At 40.7% G+C, this 19,870-nt stretch overlaps 1 protein-coding gene across 1 annotated transcript in view; it reads right to left on the bottom strand.

Moving 5' to 3' along the window:
- gli3 (GLI family zinc finger 3) overlaps positions 1 to 19,870 on the bottom strand; it is a 215,250-nt gene that overhangs the window by 55,340 nt on the left and 140,040 nt on the right. Inside the window, exons 5-6 of the mRNA XM_067377454.1 lie at positions 5,720 to 5,925; positions 1,257 to 1,412 (exon numbers count right to left, since the gene is read on the bottom strand). Coding sequence (XP_067233555.1) covers positions 1,257 to 1,412; positions 5,720 to 5,925 — 362 coding nt within the window. The remainder of the gene's footprint in view (positions 1 to 1,256; positions 1,413 to 5,719; positions 5,926 to 19,870) is intronic.

Genomic DNA, 19,870 nt, shown 5'->3' with positions numbered 1-19,870 from the left:
GTCCAAATTGAGGTGTGTAATACAGAAGTAGAATCTAATCGACATTGGCTAATTAGCAGCTAACACATTAAACAATGCACAGCTTGAACATACGCAGGACAGGTTCATTCTTTCATTAGTCAGTACTTCTCTAAAAGTAATTACACTGATGTGAACTGAGCTCTAAACTACAACTGCGCCTTCCCATCCTCATTATTAACAAAAGCTACTAGATAACACACTTCTCCTTATTCACTCCTCTTCTCAGAGTCTATACATCATAAAAGAGAGCTTTAAAGTGTTAATTTGGCTGGCGTGGAACACACATTGTTAAAATAGGATGAGTTATTACCAAGAGCTGATCACAAGCGATTTGAAGTAAGGGGGACGCGACATCTTCATTTGAAAATGGTGGCCCTAATTGTTTTGTTTAAGTCTATTAATCTTAAACAGTGCCACAGTAGAAAGGATTTCTCTGGTGATGAATAGTGGGACATTCCTATTCCCACCTAACAGCAATTAATTTTCTGATACCCATGCAATTTTGGCTAGTTTTAATTAGTTTGTGAGAAACGAGAGAGTGGGGAAGCTGATGCGCTAAATGCATTCTCATTAAAGACTAACGGGCCAGTCCACCTGACCTCACTTCAGTCACCGTGCCTTTAATTTCCTATTTACTCTTTAAAATAACTCATTTGCATACATCCTGTGCATAAAGAAACAGCAAATCTTTATTGTATATATATATATATATATATATATATATATATATATATATATATATATATATATATATATGTGTGTGTGTGTGTGTGTGTGTGTGTGTGTGTGTGTGTGTGTGCTTTTGTTTATATTACATTGTGGGGACCAAATGTCCCCATGATGTAATATAAACCTGAGTTCACCTACATCGTGGGGACCAGCCAGCGGTCCCCACAATGTAAATGGGTTTATAAATCATATAGAATGAGTTTTTGTGAAAAAGTAAAAGTTTGCACAGTTTCCTGTGAGGGTTAGGTTTAGGGGTAGGGGCAGGGTAGGGGGATAGAATGTACAGTTTGTTCAGTGTAAAATGCATTGAAGTCTATGGAAAGTCCCCACAATTCACAAAAACAAACATGTGTGTGTGTGTGTGTGTGTGTGTGTGTTTAGGTGTGTGTGTTTAGGTGTGTGTGTTCAAAAACATGTGGCTTTTGCTTTTTTTATTGATTAAAGTTGTAAATCTCAGCCTAAATCTGTCCCTCTGATAGGTGGATAGGATAGGTGGATGAACTTACTTTCCATAGCCTGCAGGTACTCCATATGCAGGGCGTTGCTTGCAGGCCCCGTTGTGGATGCCACGGAGGGAATGATGTCAGCATAGGGGCTGCGGTGACCTGCAAGCAGGGCCATCTGGTGGTAGTACTCTGCCGTGGTCAAACCACTGTGGGGTGCTGAGGGGTCAAAAAAGGTAGAGAGGACATACAGACATCAGTCATTTGATAAATACAATACTGTTCTAAAGGTCAGTAAGATAAATAAATAATAATAATTTTACTTTTATTCAGCAATATGCATTAAGTTGATCAAAAGTGACAGTAAATGTTACAATGTTACAAAATATTTCTATTTCAAATAAATGTTGCTCTTTTGAACTTTCTATTCATCAAATGATCCTGAAAATAACATTTTACAGTTTCCACAAAAATATTAAGCAGCACAACTGTTTTCAACACTGAGAAATGGATCACCGTCACAGCAATGAATTAAATTTTAAAATAATATCCAAATAGAAAACTGTTAATTTAAATGGTAAAAATATTGCACAATATTACTGTTTTAATGAATAAATGCAGCCTTAGTGAGCATAAGAGAATTATTAAAAAAATTAAAAAATAAAATTTTACCAACCCCAAACTTTTGAATGGTAGTGTAGAAAAACATACATGCCTGCAAATGGCTTGAATACCTGACTTTTTTACTCTCAAACTTGTGCTTCAATGGTTTCATTAATCATATGACTTCAGAAGAGTCATATGGACTGTGTCTGTAAATGCCCCTTTCAGGGGTATTTTTACCTAGTGATTTTTTTAAACTTATTAAATATGTATGTCATCTTTAATGTTAAATTCTGAAATTTAGTCAATTAAATTAGAATTATATGACTGTTATTATAAGCTGTTACCAATTAAATCAGTATTAACCAAAGCCATCTTTGCACTGCAGTGGTAACAAAGAAGCTGCATTTGAAGTTGCTTTTAGAAATCAGAAATCAGAAAGAGCTTTATTGCTAGGTATGTTTACACATACAAGGAATTTGTTTTGGTGACAGAAGCTGTATTAGATGTATTAACTGCTTAGAGGGCAGTAAATGCATTTCTCATAGCAGCTGAAATTGCATGTAATGAGATTGTCTTAAACATAACATTTTGAATACAGAAATGTGAAATGAATGACAAAATGAAACAATACTCAGATTATGAAATATCGCCAGTAGGCAATGGCAAGGCAGCTATTCGGCGTTGTGCAGTTTTGCCACACAGATTTTGAGAGTAAACAAGCTAAATACAACAGGTGGTGTGCCAAATAAGTAGATTAATGGGTAATGTGGGAGCAGATGTGATGTATTACCTGATCTTGACTGGCCCCATTCTCTTTCATCATATGGAAAACTGAAGCTTGGACATTAAGCTACATATATATCTGGTTCAGTCATGAAACTTTGGAGGGCGCAGGCTGATAGGTCCTTTACATGCAATCTGCAAGTAATGGCATTAATGGCACATGCTGATTGGCCTCTGCTGATCCTGCAGCCAATGAGAATGCTTGCTCAACATTTAAATAGTCTGGTTCAGTGTTTGCTGTAGGGTAGTCAGATTTACTCCACCTTCCACCTCCCCCAGCTCCACATACCTAGATCTGCTACAGGATTTGTACGTCTGTGTATCTATTAGCAGTAGCAAGTCCATACTTGATCTGCAGCAACAGCAGGGTAGCAGATCTAGTCCACCAAGACTAAATACATTAACATATTCATTAACATGCTAAAACTATTTTGAGAGTTGTCATAATTGAACTTCTTTTATGAGTTTGAAATGACATGAGGGTGACTAATGAAAAAAATTTAAATTTCTGAGTAAAAAAAGTGCAGCATTTTAGATGTAAAGCTTCTTTCTCTTTCATGTGTTCCCTCTATCTTCCTTCCACTCTTTAGCTACAGAGTGATAAAGGTCCTAGAAATTTATCCTAAAAATAAATGTCTGGCAACATGCTTAAAATAACAAACAAACACACACACACACACATATACATACACACAAAAGGAAAGAGAATAAGAGAAAGACTAACACAGTGCTTCTCAATGCAAATACAAAATCAGTTTAGCTGCACAAAGTGTTGTGGCTAATTCCTGTCTTCCCCAGAAGAAATGAACAGAGCGGATGAGAAGATCTCGACTGACGCCCGGACTGAATGCATGGAATATGCATCTCTGATTGGTTGTGTGAATGTAAGAAGAAATTCCAAATTAATTCGATGTGGGTATTTTGTCTTAAGTAGTGAGGGAGGGGTTAGTGGGGCTTCCTTAATTGTCTCTGTTGTTCTGCTTTGCCTCGGCTCTCGCATTGAGACGTAATGTGCCTCGTTTCCCCTTTCACGTGCAGAAAGAGCTTTGCAGAATTTCTAAATGGGAAATGTTGGCACAGAATTGCAGGAGTGGCGGTGGGGAACGACTGAAGCGAGCACATTCTGCTTGTGGGATATCAGACTGACAGTTTTTAAGGATAAATATGCATCCTCAGTATGTTGCGCCACCAGAGCCAGGAGGCATTCTGCTGGTGGACCATGTTGGCATCTGGGAGAGTACATGAAAATGTGTTTCAAAACTGGGTTGGAAAGCAAACAGAAAAACGAAATAACGAAACAGCGATAAATCTAGCAGCTATGTTTAGTTATTAATTAATTTAGTTATTAGGGGTTAATGGATGTGGAGAATCCATATCAAGAACGTACAATAAGAATGCACAAAATTTGTTTACATAGACTCATGTTTAATAAGATAGTTTCATCCTTACATCTATACTATAATACAATATATTGTTAGTCTCGAGAGTATTTACATTAGTCAATAAATAAGTAGATCCGCATCAATAGTTAGTTTGTCTTGATGGAATTTTTGTTAAGCTGTCAGAGGTTCTGGGTTCTAATCTGCCCTAACATGGTTTATTTTATTCTTTTCTCATTAAAACCAAAGATGTTCATCAGTGATTGTATATCAAGAGCAGGGACAGGTTTATGTGCATTTTGTTTTGTGATTTCACCGGAACGAACAGAGTCTCTGCAATAGCATTAAGCTATAGATTGAAGCGCTCGTCTGTGTAAAGACAGGGCAGTGTGTAAGAGCGCCATGAGAACACTGTTGCGCCACTGACAATAGCGGCAACGAGCACTCAGCATGATTTTAAAAACAACAGATCTCCTGTTATTTAAAACAAAAGAATGAATTGCTAATCAACTGGAGATGTTTCTTTTGTATTAGATACATCCATGCCGCGAGATGTTTCAAAAAGTGGTGGGGACAATATCAACCCTGGCAAAAAGTTGTGGGGAAATGTCCCACCCATCCACCCGCAAATTCCGCCTATGCATATAATATTTAGGAATATAATATAGGAATTGTATTAATAATAGAAATAATGATGATTCAACAACATGTCCTATATCGTAGTTTTTTACAGAGCTGTCCATAATTAATCGATCAATCAATCAAACAATCAGTGTGCCCTTTTTGTAGTTTGGGTGAAAAGGCATTTTTGGCAGATAAACATATCCGCCAATAAAGGTCTTTCCAGTTTTCACCCAAACCACAAAAGGTCACATCAAAACAAACTGCATCAACAACTTTTTAAGCCCTTAATTAGTATACACCTGGAAATGTTTCAATTCTTCATTTGACACATATGGTACATGGCAAGATCTGGCTGGTGTGAGATGGCAACACAGTCCGATACAGCCATGATTATCTGTGGCCTCTGAGAGGCCCCTCTGATTGGCCCCCTTTGGTATTTGAGCTTCAGGCTTCAATTAAAAGTCCATGCCTGAAAAGAAGGCCAAAAGGTCGGCATACTGCAGAGACTCTTTAAAAACAGTGGGCTCTTGCTGACCCTGTAATGAATTTCCCAGTCCAACTTCACGCAAAAGACCAAAATGGCTCCCTGAAGGCCTCTGGAGTCCATCCTCTAAACCATTCCCACTTCTCATTCTTCTGTCCCTTCTCGTGCCCTCTGCCCTCAACCATGGCCTTGAACTTTAGCCTCTCTTAACTCAGGATGTGATCGCTAGACTCTGCCTGACACGCTGAATGTTCCTCCAGAGGTTTTCTGACATGAGACAAAGAACACAGAGAGTGACCCAGCCAAACGATCAAACTATGGTCTTCCCCTCCAGAGAGAAGCTAACTCCACATCCCAGACTTATAGAACCATAGTAAGATAAAATTGGATGGATGGATGGATGCATGGATGAATAGATAGATAGATAGATGATAGATAGATAGATAGATAGATAGATAGATAGATAGATAGATAGATAGATAGATAGATAGATAGATAGATAGATAGATAGATAGATAGATAGATAGATAGATAGATAGATAGATAGATAGATAGATAGATAGATAGATAGATAGATAGAGATCTGCACACAATGGGCTGATATTTAGAGGGCTTTTAGTGGGCCCAGAACAGGTCTCTGAGGTACTCACCATCTGCAGGACTGAGGCCTCTGGCTGCAGAGATCATGGACAGAGAGGGACTGCTGTGCAGTGAGCGGATGTAGTCCATGTAGGGGTTAATGTATGGATGTGGGGGGTTAAAGGGTGACTCCGCCCCCACTGAAGGGTTCCGGTGCGGCGAGATCCGGATAAGGGAGATATCAGAAAATGCTGGGCTGGCTGCCAGTGCAGGAGGCCTGGAATCAGAGACGAAGAAAAGCATTTAAGCACCTTAGGAGTCTTTTTCAGATGGTGTATTCTTCCACCATTCAGTGGGGTGGGATGTTCCAAGTCTTTGGGTTTATTTGCAAAATGACATGTTAACTGTGCATGTACAAACCAAAGCACATGCATACATTTAGAACGAAGCATAGAAGAAAACAGAGCTCAGCACAAGCCACAAAAGCTCGGCATGTGATCTATTCTTTCTGGATCCCTGCTCCAGGTCTAGCATCTGCACAGAATGGTGTAGGAGCTTGAGCAGGAAATGAATGGTGACACTATCTATCGGCCTCCATCTGCAGGGCCAAATCACAGAGTGAGCGGGAGGGAAAAGCCCAAGCTAAATTCCAACTGCTCCCTCGCAGACATTTCCTAAGATCAAAGCCAGCTTTCAACACATCACATTTTAATCAGACAGAGACGGCCAGGAATTCTTACCGCTACCCACAATGCCTTGCCATATTTTCTTGAGATGGTGAGTGTCACTCAGTCTGCTGAGGATTTTGTTTTTGTTGTTGTTGTTGTTGTCTTAAACAGCCCCTATTCAACCATTATTATTTTAGTTTTCTTCAAGTAAGACTGTCAATGTGGGTTTGCATGACTTAGGATGAAGAAAACCAAATACATTTTGGTTCTTCTGAATGAATTTTAGGAATAAGGGTCTTTTTTAAAGAAACAACAAAATAAAATGATAATCTTCACTAATGCTGAAAATGTTTGGCCTATTACTTTAAAATAATAATTTCTGACTCTTGCAAACATAAGAGGTATGAGAGAGTCAAGCAGCACAAACACACACACACACACACACACACACACACACACACACACACACACACACACACACACACACACACACACACACACACACACACACACAATGAAATTAATTACAGTAAAATCCTGTAGAGAACTTTGACTTCAAGTGACCTCACTGAAGGACCAGATGGACCAAATTACAGTAAAAAGCTTGTCCACTCTGAATTCTCTCCTGTCAGCCTCATGAGTCTATTTCACCAGCCACTAATGAAAGAGTTTGGCCTGTATCTTAAAATGAAGAACTAGAGCGGAAGCAACAAAACTCTTTCTTAAAGGCAAGCTAAAACTTAATAATAAATGAAGTTTAGGTTGAAGTAATAAAATTACTAAAACTACAACTGAAATAAAAAATAAAGCTAAATAGACTAACAAAAAATAATAACAAAAAAGACAGAAGCACAAAATTACTGAAACTAAATGAAAACGTACTCAGTTATGTACGTAACCTCGGTTCCCTGAGATACGGGAACGAGTACTGCGTATGGGGAAAAGCTCCTTTTTCCTCCTTGCTGAAGCCTTTTACAATAGCGCAGTGAAAACTGCACGTCTATTGGCTCAAAGGAATGAAACACTTTGAGCCAATGACGGCGCGGTGTAGTCGCGCGAGCCAATGGCGAAATAGTGTGCCAACAAGCCCGCCAAAACGGGCGTGGCTTATGGCTATATAAGCCGGCGTTTTGCCGTTGGATTCAGTTTTAGCTCGACTGAAGCGACGATACTGAGCCGCAGTGTCGGGGCACGGCATAATACGCAGTACTCGTTCCCGTATCTCAGGGAACCGAGGTTACGTACGTAACCGAGTACGTTCCCTTTCGATACTCTCACTCATACTGCGTATGGGGAACAAATACAATCACGCCGTGATTGGGAACGACAAAACATAACTTGAGCACCGAGGGGCCCAGAGGATATGTGAAGGGCTGAAAGCCGTCGAACCCTGGACACAGGGGCCGGGAGGCCCCTGAGAGCGTGTGATGACAGTGCTCAGGGAGGCCGTCTTTTCACACTGGGAGGACCCGAGCATGTAAGGTCGGGATGTCCAAGTTATAAAATCTGACAAAAGTGGACGGCGAGGACCAGCCGTCCGCCTCACAGATGTCCTTGAGAGAAACGCTACTAGACCACGCCCAGGATGATGCCTCTAGTGGAGTGGGCTCTTACTCTTATGGGGCAGTCCAGGCCCATAGAGGAGTAGCATAGAGCAATTGCGACGACTATCCAATGCGAGAGGCATTGCTTTGAGACCGGAGACCCTTTGGTGCGGCCGCCAAAGCAGATGAAGAGCTGGTCTGACTGCCTGAATGGCTGAGACCGCTCAGTATAGATTCTCAATGCCCTGACGGGGCAGAGTAAATGCACCTCTCGCTCGTCCGTGGAAGGAGGTAGCACTGAGAGGGAAATAACCTGGGCTCTGAACGGGGTTGAGAGCACCTTGGGGACATAACCATGTCTGGGTTTTAGAACAACTTTGGAGTCGTTGGGCCCGAACTCAAGGCATGCAGGGCTCACAGAGAGGAGGAGCCTGGGCCAGGTCTGGGCCAGGGCATCCGTCTGTTTTGAGAAGAAGGTTGGGCAATGAGAGTTGTCTTCTGAGGCGAAGAGGTCGATCTCTGCCTTCCCGAAGATCTCCCAAATATTTCGTACCATTTGAGGGTGGAGCATCCACTCGTCTGAGTTCGACTTGCCAGGAATGTGTGTCGCTCTGAGCGACTGAAACCTGGGCGTTGCCCATTCGAGGAGGCGCTTTGTCAGGGCGCAAAGGCAGCTGGACGAAAGGCCTCCTTGGTGGTTTATATATGACACGACCGTCGTGCTGTCCGACTGGACTAGGACGTGGTGTCCTTTCAGGTAGTGGAACCCTGAGTTTCAGCCAGTGTTGCAGAGGCCGCATTCATAGGAGGCTGAGCTGCAGTACTGGGGAGGCGGAAGCCATCAGCCCTAACATCCTCTGGAAAGTCTTCAGAGGGTAACAGGCATTGTTCCTGACTGATGCCGAGAGCTCCTGAATCGTCAGAGCGCGCTCTGGAGAGACTACAGCCCTCATGTGGACTGAGTCGAAGACTGCGCCCAGGAACGTGATACGCTGGCTGGGGAGCAGCGAGCTCTTGGCAAAATTGACCCTGAGTCCCAGGCACTGAAGGTGGCTGAGGAGCACGGATCTGTGGTATTCTAGCTCGGTATGAGACTGGACCAGTACGAGCCAGTTGTCGTGGTAATTCAAAACTCGGATCCCCATCTTCCTTAGAGGGAGAAGCGCTGAGTCCATGCACTTGGTCATGCGGGGAGCTAGAGACAGCCCGAAGGGCAGGACCTTGTATTGATAAGCCACATCCTCGAAGGCGAATCTCAAGAAAGGCCTGTGGCGAGGGGCTATTTGGATGTGGAAGTACGCATCCTTCAGGTCCAGTGAGAAGAACCAGTCCCCGGGGCGTATTTGCGCGAGGATCTGCTTCAATGTCAACATTCTGAACTTCCGTCTCATGAGGGAGAGGTTCAGAAGCCTTAAGTCTAAGATGGGTCTGAGAACGCCATCTTTCTTGGGGACAACAAAGTAGCGGCTGTAGAAACCCGACTCGCTCTCTGCAGGGGGAACGATTTCTATGGCTCCCTTCTGTAACAGAGACGTCACTTCTGCGCGGAGGACATAAGCGTTGTCCGTTTTGCAGCGGGCGGGCAGAGGTGAGCGGCCACGGCTTCGTCGAGCAGCGGCATCTGCTCGTAGCCCTTCTCACGGGAGCGTCAACCGAGGTGAGAGCCGCGGGTGAAGAAGTGCGAAGGCGGGCGGAGTAAGGGGCGCGCCAGGACTTCGTGAGCTCTGAGTGGACCTCGGGGAAGAAGGGCGCAGATCGCTGGCGAGGGGTCTGGCGGGGCCCCAGCAGAAACCACTCCAGCCTGCTGCGAGTCGGCTCCTCAGGTGTGGCCCATTCCGAGTCGAGCTCCTTGATGGCCTTGGAAAGGATACGGATGAGCTTGGCGTCCGATCCAGGCCTGGAGTCAATGGGCTCTAATGACGGCAGGGGGGCGGGCTCTTCGTCGCCGACCCACTCCTCCGCTTCAGATGCCGCGAGCGACATGGAGTCGTCAGGCTGCACATCCCCCGAGCCGCCGAAGGAGACGAGATCACTCGCTTCCGCTGAGGGATGCTGCTCCGGGCGTGCAAAGAGGACGGGGGACGGCTCTCTCACAGGAGAGGGAGAGGTCGGCGGGCGCTGGGCTGGCTCTCCCATCTCCGAGCGCTGAACTCCTCTGCCTCGCTGTCTTTTCCTTGCCGACTTGCGGGAGGAAGAAGACGGGAAGGCGCGGGAGGCGGAAGCGCTTTCAGTGAAGAAAGCGATCCGAGCGTGGAGAGAAGCGAGACTCATGCACTCGCAGTGCGGGCATGAAGTCTCGGTGAGCGCGGCGTCAGCGTGGGCTTGCCCAGACATCCAACGCACTCACCATGGCCGTCGTCGTCCTGCAGAGGGGCTCTGCAGGTCCCACAGGTGTGGCGTGGCATACTGGGACGCCGCCGCCGTAAAAACGGCGCTTGGGGGGGCTCTTTTAGAGCGGTATAGACCGCGAACGGAAGCTCTGAAGCAGCGGCGGTGAACCGCGTTGGTGCGTTAGAAAACGCTCGCCGGATGGCAGCAGGAGACTCGCTGAAAGCGAAACCGGAAGCTCGCAGCGGGCGGCGAGAGCAGCGCTCTGGGCGGCAGTCTTCGGCGGCGCCGGCGGGAGCAGGTGGTGGATTCAGCTGTCCTCTGCGGGGCCTCTTCCACGGCGTAGAGAGCTCGTTCCAGCGGCAAAAGGCGATCAGCAGGATCCAGCGAAGCGTAGATCGTCGCTGAAGGAGAGAGAACTGAATCCAACGGCGAAACGCCGGCTTATATAGCCATAAGCCACGCCCGTTTAGGCGGGCTTGTTGGCGCGCTATTTCGCCATTGGCTCGCGCGACTATGCCGCGCCCGCATTGGCTCAAAGAGTTTCATTCCTTTGAGCCAATAGACATGCAGTTTTCACTGTGCTATTGTAAAAGCCATTAACCATTCAAGTGCGACAAGACACAAAAGAGAACTCAGTGGGCCGCATTGAGTTCTCTTTTGCTCTTGAACGGACAAAAAACAAAATTGACATGAAATAAGGTATAACATGAAAGTAAGGTTAATAATACAACTTAGAGAACAAAATTTTCAGTTTTACTCAAATTAGGGTGATGCAAAAATGAGTACACCCCACTCAAAGTCTCTGGAGCGAGGCTAAATGTTAGACTACAAATGTCTAATTTAAAAAGAATTCAACCACAGGTGAGTCTAATTATTCATTACACAGGTCTCCAGCAGACAGTTGATTATAAATGGGTGTTAAAACCCCTTCCCATTTCATGCTGTCAGCAATGGCACCACATGGAAGAGAAATGTCACAAGAACTGAGAAAGAATTTGAATAATAATAATTTATAATAATAATTTGAATCTGAAGTGTGCCTTGGACTATACCATTTTTTGGATTACAGATTGTGTTAAATGTTGCTTTGGTTTTATAACTTTCCACCACACAGTTTTACTTCCAAACAGCCAAGTGATGTTTAAACGTATTGAAAATTATTTTGACTATTAAGCAGTGGCTGAGCCAGGATTTTTTCATAGGGGTGGCCAGGCAGGGGCCAGCAACCAGTCTGGGGTGGCACAGAAATATTCATTATTTAAACATAAAAATTAGTCTGATTATAATGTAGCTACTGGACTGTGCCTACAACACAACTGAATACAGTTCGTTTTTAGCCTACTTAATTGTAATCGAGATCATGGAATGCTCAGTGAATTTGACCCTTTTTTTTCTTCTTCTTCTTTATTTTTTTTTTTTTTTTTAATCATTCATTTTAATAATATTTCACAATATTACTGTTTTTACTGTATTTTTAATTACATAAATGTAGCCTTGGTGAGCAGACGAAACTTCTTTTAAAAACATTAAAAATCTTAGTGGTTCCAAACTTTTGGACTGTACTGTATATATATATATATATATATATATATATATATATATATATATATATATATATATATATATAGATATATAATGTTCGCCGTTCACTGTTGTTCTGCTGAAGCTCATTCGGCACCTGTATCGTTTCCGCACGCGTTTGACTTGCGTCTGCTGCTGAGGCGATGTTGGAGTGCGCGTCTGAAAAGTCTCCCGTTTTTTGTGGTCTTAAAGAGACGGTTCTGCGTTTAAATAAAACAAAATAAAATAAAAATAAAATACAATTTCTTGTCAACAAAAAAAGTAGACAGAAAAAGCAATTGTGAGCGGGGTGGCCAAAGGGGTGGCCAAGCTTAGGCCAAGGGTGGCCACGGCCACCCCTGGCTCCACCCCTGCTATTAAGTAAATAATTAAATATTGTTCAAAATAATGATTTGTGCAAACTACTGTATGGATGCCAGGTCACAAGCTCACCAACATCTTCCTGTAGTATAGAGCAGGCTCGCAAACAGCACTTTTACGACTATAAAGTCACACTAAATGTTGTCTATTAATCTCTGAATGTCACATGACTTTGCAGTACTTTTCAAGATGAAAGATTGTGCCAGTTTTGAGATTCAACAGATCCGTTCAGGTTCACGTGTTAACAAATATGTGTTTAGCTTTCAGAAGGTCTGAGTCAACCACTTGTCATGTTTTCTCACTGGGCACTACGAGCCATTTTGCACGTCTTCAATCACAAGAACAAGACATGTTTAAACTTCCTCCCCTAACACACACTCCCAAATCCATGCTACAGCATACTGGTAGTAGGTGTGTGTTCAGACATGCATATGTGAGTGGTAGCACCCTCAGGTTGTGTGTCTTTATAATCAGTATAATACACATCAGCAAACTACTAAAGATACAAAAAAATACTTATGCCATATCAATGCGATGAAGGAGTATGGCCCCTATCGCCCAAACTAAACATACACGTACACACACACACACACATTTATTTTTGTGAATTGTGGGGACATTCCATAGGCGAAATGGTTTTTATACTGTACAAACTGTATTTTCTATCACCCTACACTACCCCTAAACCTAAACCTACCCATCACAGAAAACTGTGCACATTTTTACTTTCTCAAAAAAAAAAAAAAAAAAAAAAAACTCATTCTGTATGATTTATAAGCCTTTTGAAAAATGGGGACATGGGTTAATGTCCTCATAAGTCACCCTCTCCTTGTAATACCTATGTCATACCCATGTCATTATACAAATTTGTGTCGTGATATGTCACAAAAACATGTGCGCGTGCACACACACACACTCACACACACACACACACACACACACACACACACACACACACACACACACACACACACACACACACACACACACACACACACACACACACACTCTTTCTCTCTCTCTCTCTCTCTCTCTCTCTCTCTCTCTCTATCTCTCTCAATTTCAATTCAATTCAATTCAGATAGCTTTATTGGCACGACAAAAAAATACATTTAGTAACAAAATAAAATAAATAATTATACAAATAATAAACAAAGATTATAATACGGAAATCATGTAACAACTGAAGTTTTTTGAACATTAAATACATTATATACATGTGTGTATGTCTCTCTCTCTCTCTCTCTCTCTCTCTCTCTTTCGCTCTCTCTCTTTCAAGATGAATCTTTTATGACCAGTGGGACAAAATAACCTACAATGATTATTTATCTCCTATCATGACACTTTACTACAAAATCAATATTTGCAATAGTAGCTTTCACACTGCTACAAAATCAATCGCCCTTAGCAGTAGCAAAAACAAACCTAACATGAACTGCACTGAATTTACACCCCCTCAAAGCCATAAATCGATTGCTGCCAGTTCAAAATACAGTAACTTTACACACTTTTTCTTAACTTGTTTTATAAGGTACAGGAAGAGAAATAGCCACTTGTTTTTTCATCCCAGTGAGGCAACCATGTTTTTGGTGTAATAGAGCATTTCAGAATGATTGACTGTCACACATTCTAGCTGTTATGTGTTTGCTAAATAGTTCTAACATAGAGGAGTGTACAACTGATAGCACAGGTGATTATTTATTATTTAATATATTTTTTGCGACCTTCAGAATTGTGCTGATTTGCTGCTCAAGACACCTTTCTTATTATCAATGTTAAAATATTTTTAAATAATTAAAAAAAATGAATAATTATCAATATTTTTTGTTTTCTTGTATGAATAGAAACTTTAAAAGAGCAGCATCGGTTTGAAATAGAAATCCTTTTTTAACATTATAAAAGTTACTGTCACTTTTGTCAATTTAATGCATCCATACTGAATAAAGATATTAATTTATTTGAGAGAGAGAATAAAAAAGAGAATAAAAAAGAAAAACAACAACTTTTGAACCATAATGTACATGAGAGAGACAGATGAAAAGAACAATGCAAGGTATTTAAGAAAGGATGCATGCAAATTGAAATGAAAAGGCCAAGGTGTTATATGTCTGTGGATGTGAATGTGTTTATGCCTATATATTTATATATATATATATATATATATATATATATATTTATATATATATATATATATATATATATTTTTTTATTTATTTATTTCAAATTTTTTTTAGGAGCATTGGCAAAGGTAGCAGCATTGATTGTACAGCATCTTCACACTGTATATGCAAGAAACTGAACTCATAAATCAGCATGATAGAGGACTTTTTGATACATAGAAAAAGATGCATTCCACCTCTTGAATAGTTATATCATGGACATGCCAAAAGAGAGAGATAGAGAGGGTGCCACATATGGAAACCATTTCCTGATGATGTCTCATTCTCTCCTTCTGCACGCTGCCGCGTGTTCATTCTCCTCATGAGTCTGTGCTTGCAGTGGACAGCTTAAATGAACAAATTTGGACTGACTTGCTTGTGTTACTCTTCAACAGGAAATGGTGTCATGCCGTGTTAATATTATGCTGGCAGCAGAGCTTAACAACATTGTGACTTTTTCAGTTTAAACAAACTGGTGTAATGGCTCCCTGCTATGATCAGAGCAGCTGGTCTCCAAATATATAATCATGGTGAGAGTAAAATAAATATTAGCTTGCATTAGCTTAGATTGAGACACAAGCAAATGCGTGTCTGATACAAGAAGGAGGCACACTAAACTTTGCTCTTCTCTGACATCAGCTGTGTTTAATTAATGATAATGTTCATGATCACCAGTAGCAATAAATAATTAAATGTTTGTAATAAACACTTTAAATAGTCTTAAAATGTTTTCGGTTTTATGGGTTATTAGTTTATAATAATGTGTAACGCAGAGAACGCTTTACACATTATTAGTTTCTAGTAACGTGTTTTTGCAGCATTGTGCAATGTAGCCAATCACAGACAAATCTGTTGATTTCTGGAATGCAATGAGATGTTAGGATCCACTCACCGCACAAAACAACGGAGTTTTTGTTTAGCGCTGAATGCTTTGCATGCTGGCAAATCCTGTGATAAACCAAGTGTAGACATTATTATTATCTTTTTAGTGATTATAAAGGAAGCGCTCCTTGCGTGCATTCTGCCATGCCAAATCATGCATGCAGCACTGCCTGTGCTTACGTTTATGTTTCTGAATGTTGTGGCTAGGCGACACGTAACTTAAAAGTGGAGCATGCTAAGGAAATCTCATGGATGCACTGAAAAAAATTTTTTATACTTTTTTTTTGTTTAAACGCTTGTATTTCCCATGTGCATTCAAATGTTCTTGTGTATAGGCTATGCGGTGTTCTATGCAATGCTTGTTTCCCGGAGTTTTGCCATGTTTTATATACTCTGTATTGTTTCTTAATGGTTTCTTAATAAAGCTACCCCACCTCCTCGGTGTGCACAACACCCCCAATGTAATACATCTTCCTGCGCCCCTAGCAATACTTAACTTTAGTTTGTTCTAATCCGTATGAGCAATAAAATAATATGGAGAGCTAGGTCATAAAATAAGTAATGATCTCAAGAAAATTACTAAAAATGGACAGTTTATAGTTTCAGCTGTCCTTTATTTTAACTTATTATTAAGCTGAAAGGAATTCTGAATTGAGCAGATCCCTGACTGATGTGACAGAGAATGTGTTCCCAGAATTCTCTGAGCACAAGTTCTTCTTGGAGCACAATGCCAGAACTTCGGCACAACAGCAAGAGACGAAACAGAGGATGGGGAGAAAAAAGAGTGGGCATACGAGAGCAAGGGGTGTAGGAGAGTGGTGAAAGAGAGGAGAGGACAGGAGAACGATGAGGGGAAATGGGAGAGGGCCCCTGACAGCGGAAACAGGGGCTCTTTAATGTTTCTTTTTTCACTGAGATCAAAGAACAGAGACACAGAGAGAAAGACTTGGAGAGAGAAACAGAAAAGCTTAGAAAGTGTAAAAGCTAACCTGAGAGGAAGAAATAAATAGCGAGAGGGGTCGAGAAAAGCTCAGGGTGTGAGGAATGATGTATGATTCACACGCTGGAGAGATAACATGACAGACGTTGAGAAATATTGACGATAGAGAGTGCAGAAACAAAAGACAGCATGTATGCATATTGTTGTGCCAGTTATTAGGAGATATACTGCAAGACAGTGTGTGTGTGAATGGATATTGAAACTTTATGTCAGTTATGTGAGTAAATATTAAAGGACTACTGAAGCATTTGGGCAAAAGTGTTGCCTTTAAAGAACTTTTTTACATTTCAAACAAAAATGTTTAGCTATATCCAGAACACTAGCTTAAAGGGATAAGTTCACCTAAAAATAAAAATTCTGTCATCATTTACTCACCCTCATGCTGTTCCAAACCTGTATGACTTTCTTTATTTCTTCTGCAGAGCACAAAATAAATTATTTTGAAGAATGTTGGTAACCAAACTGTTTTGGTGACCACTGACTTTCATTGTATGGAAAAAGAAAAGAAAAAAAGAAAAAAGTGTGTTCAGAAGAAAGTCATAAAGGTTTGGAACAATATGAGGATGAGTAAACAATTAAATAATTTTTGGAAAAATTTACTTATCCTTTATATTTACTGTACAGTATTTTTATTTTTTCGATTTTTTAAAATAGTACGTGAATCAGAACACATTATGCAAGTATTACATTGTTGTCAAATGACCTCACTGGATATTTTATTCAGTGAATGGTGTCTAGTTACCATCTTGGGAATAAAAAAAAAAAAAAAAATGTATTTCACTTTTTGTAAAGTTAACTTTGCAGTCTGATGAAATAATGCACTAAATTAATTATCATACATAACAGTAGAAATGGAAAGTCAAGAATAGTGCTTTGCATTGTGGGATACAGTATGTGGGCAGTTGTGGCCTAATGGTTAGAGAGTCGGACTTGTAACCCGAAGTTCTCAGTACCAGCAGGAAATGTGGAGTGAATGAACAGTGGTCTCTTCCACTCTCATTACCCACAACTAAGGTGCCCCTGAGCAAGGCATCTAACCCCCATTCGCACCACAGCAAAAAGTAAAAAATAAATTAAAATAAGTTAAAAAATGGCTGCCCACTGCTCTGGGTGTGTGTCCACAGTGTGTGTGTTCAATACTCACTGCTTTGTGTGTGCACTTGGACAACTGAAATGCAGAGCACAAATTCTGAGTATGAGACACATATTTCATGTAGTAAATGCTATGCATAATTAAAATTGGCATACTGTGCATATTGAACAAACTGTGTACACTAGCAATTATTAAATTGCTATTAGTATGTTATTCTGAACAACAAAAAGTATTTATGGCAAAAAATAAGATAGCAAAATAGTTTCTGCACAACCAAGCTCTAAGCCGTATTCCTTATTAGCTGCAGACAAGATTACAAAGAAGCCATGGTGTTGTATCAGATGATGTCCTTGTGAATTTCTGACACCCTATTTAAACTTTCTCATGCCTGAGCATCAGTGGCACTGCACAAACCTCTGGGAATGTCAAAAAGAACATCTTAGCTGTAACAAAGCCTGGAAAGGGTGGTTTGATGGGAGGTGAGAGGATTTTTAAACAAAAGGGGAGGAATAGTGTCCTCCCTTATTTGTGAATTTATGTTCTTTTCACACCCACAGTCAATGAGAGACAAAGAAGAGGTTGAGATGAAAGGGATGAGAGGGGGAATGGGGTGGAGATAAATGTTCTACTTAATGAACAGCGCCTCCCTTTAGGACCACCAGGGACCGCCTCACTGTCCCCAAGAGAACCAGAAAACTGACCCTGTCTGTGGCCTTGAGACAGTGAGAGAAAGAGAGAAAGAGAAAGAGAGAGACAAAGTGAAATACAAATGGCCAGAAAGAATAAATACGGCTTTGTAGTTTATCTCTAATTTCCTACTAAATGCATGTGTGAACTTTTCATTTTGGGTTCATCTTGAGACAAAATACTCCTATACTATGTATGCCCTCTGCTACCCAACACACACTCACTGCTAACAAACCACATCTACCTCATACATTATAAACCTTTGAAATACTTCAGTATAAATCGCTCGCAAGAATTTAAAGTTCTGATTAAAATAATGTTTGCATAATCATAAAATAAATAAATATAAAATTGATAAAATAAAATAAAAAAACAATAATGTATATTATTTATAATAATGTTTTAGTTATTACAAATATAAATATTTATTTTTTAGCTTTTTTGTTGGCATTCAAGTTAAGTCAACTGTTTTTTAAGCTTATTTGTAAAGTGTGTGTGGCTGTATTACAGCCAAAACTACCAGACATGTAGTGTAAACCACTATTTGCAAAGTTTATGTTCCAGTTGAACTTTAAAAGAACTTGTTACACTATCTCTTCAGCTCTGTTTGTTTCTGTTCCACAACATAGTAAAACACTGTTAGGTGGCTAAACAGCAACTTGTAAATGAAATGTTTATGTTCCAGCGTTCTGCAAAGCAAAGCTCCCTACAAGATGTTTGAAACATTTCTCTGTCATAATTAAATGTAATTTTAACCACTGCAATAAGGGCATTACAAACAAGTCTGTACAGGAAGTCCAAACAAAAAGACATCAAAGTCAAGTGATCTACAAATGAAACTAGCTATTTTGCTGGGCTTTCAAATGTGAAACAGTAAACAAATAACCAGTTATAAAAAAAAAAAAAAAAAAGTCTTTAAAGTGTCTGCTACATCTTGTGGTTCAAAACTTTTTTCAGTGTTTTTTGACCTTTCAAGGGACATATGGTGCATTAAAAAGTAATCACTACTCGAAAGTTTCAACCCTAGAGAGCAATAAAATATTTTACAGTTCAATAGTACTGCTTGAGAAGTGCATTTTGGAGAAGTTTAACTTATTTACGTGTTTTCTGTTTGAGCATACGTGAGGTTAACCTCTCACTCCAGTGCTCTCCTGCTCCTCCAGCATGCCTTGGGCGAGAGAAAACAGAAAGCCAGAAGAGAAGTGTTGTTTTTCAACACAATGAAAAGAAAGAAAGAGAATATATCAGTTCCTCTTCTCAAAGCAGCTCTCGCCTTCAGACTCGGGGATGGAAACAGCGCCCAGAGCCAAACACAAATACAAGGTTAAGCAACCCCGGACAGTGTCAATCTGCTATGTAACCACCTTGAGGAGTTAACATAGGTGGGACAGGCACGAGGAGAGACGGTGATACTGGAGGTGAGGTGAGGGAAGGATTTAGGCAGAGTAGTTATGTGTGTGTCTGAGGGACTTTCAGACTGTAAAATAAGATTTCAGTTGAGGACTAGTGTGGCTAGGGAAAAAAATACCACAGGATGCGGAGACCAAAAAAAAAAAAAAAAAATATTTGCTCCCAGAAGTCTCTCTCATATTTTTTTCCATGTAAAAGGCAGACAGGCTTTTGGTAGGGTGTGGGCTGCAATAGCCTACTTTAGTCACACCAGTAGATCCATCTTGTTCAACTAATAAAATGTCAAGGACAGTGCGTTGATATTTAATCATGAGTGAACATTCGGGAGGGACTCAAACTGTGTGTGTGTGTGTGTGTGTGTGTGTGTGTGTGTGTGTACAGTAGCAGAGAACATCTCATGCTATAATACAGAAGACCAGAAACATTCTATAGTAAATGTGCATGCACACAAACAGACGTTCAAAAAAGAAAATCAATAAGACTTTAAAATATCATTTTTTTTCTAGA

This window comes from Chanodichthys erythropterus, chromosome 23, assembly GCF_024489055.1.
Source record: "Chanodichthys erythropterus isolate Z2021 chromosome 23, ASM2448905v1, whole genome shotgun sequence".
Taxonomy (NCBI): Eukaryota; Metazoa; Chordata; class Actinopteri; order Cypriniformes; family Xenocyprididae; genus Chanodichthys; species Chanodichthys erythropterus.
Note: the sequence above shows the minus strand (reverse complement) of the source record. Positions and strands in the feature narration are given on the sequence as shown.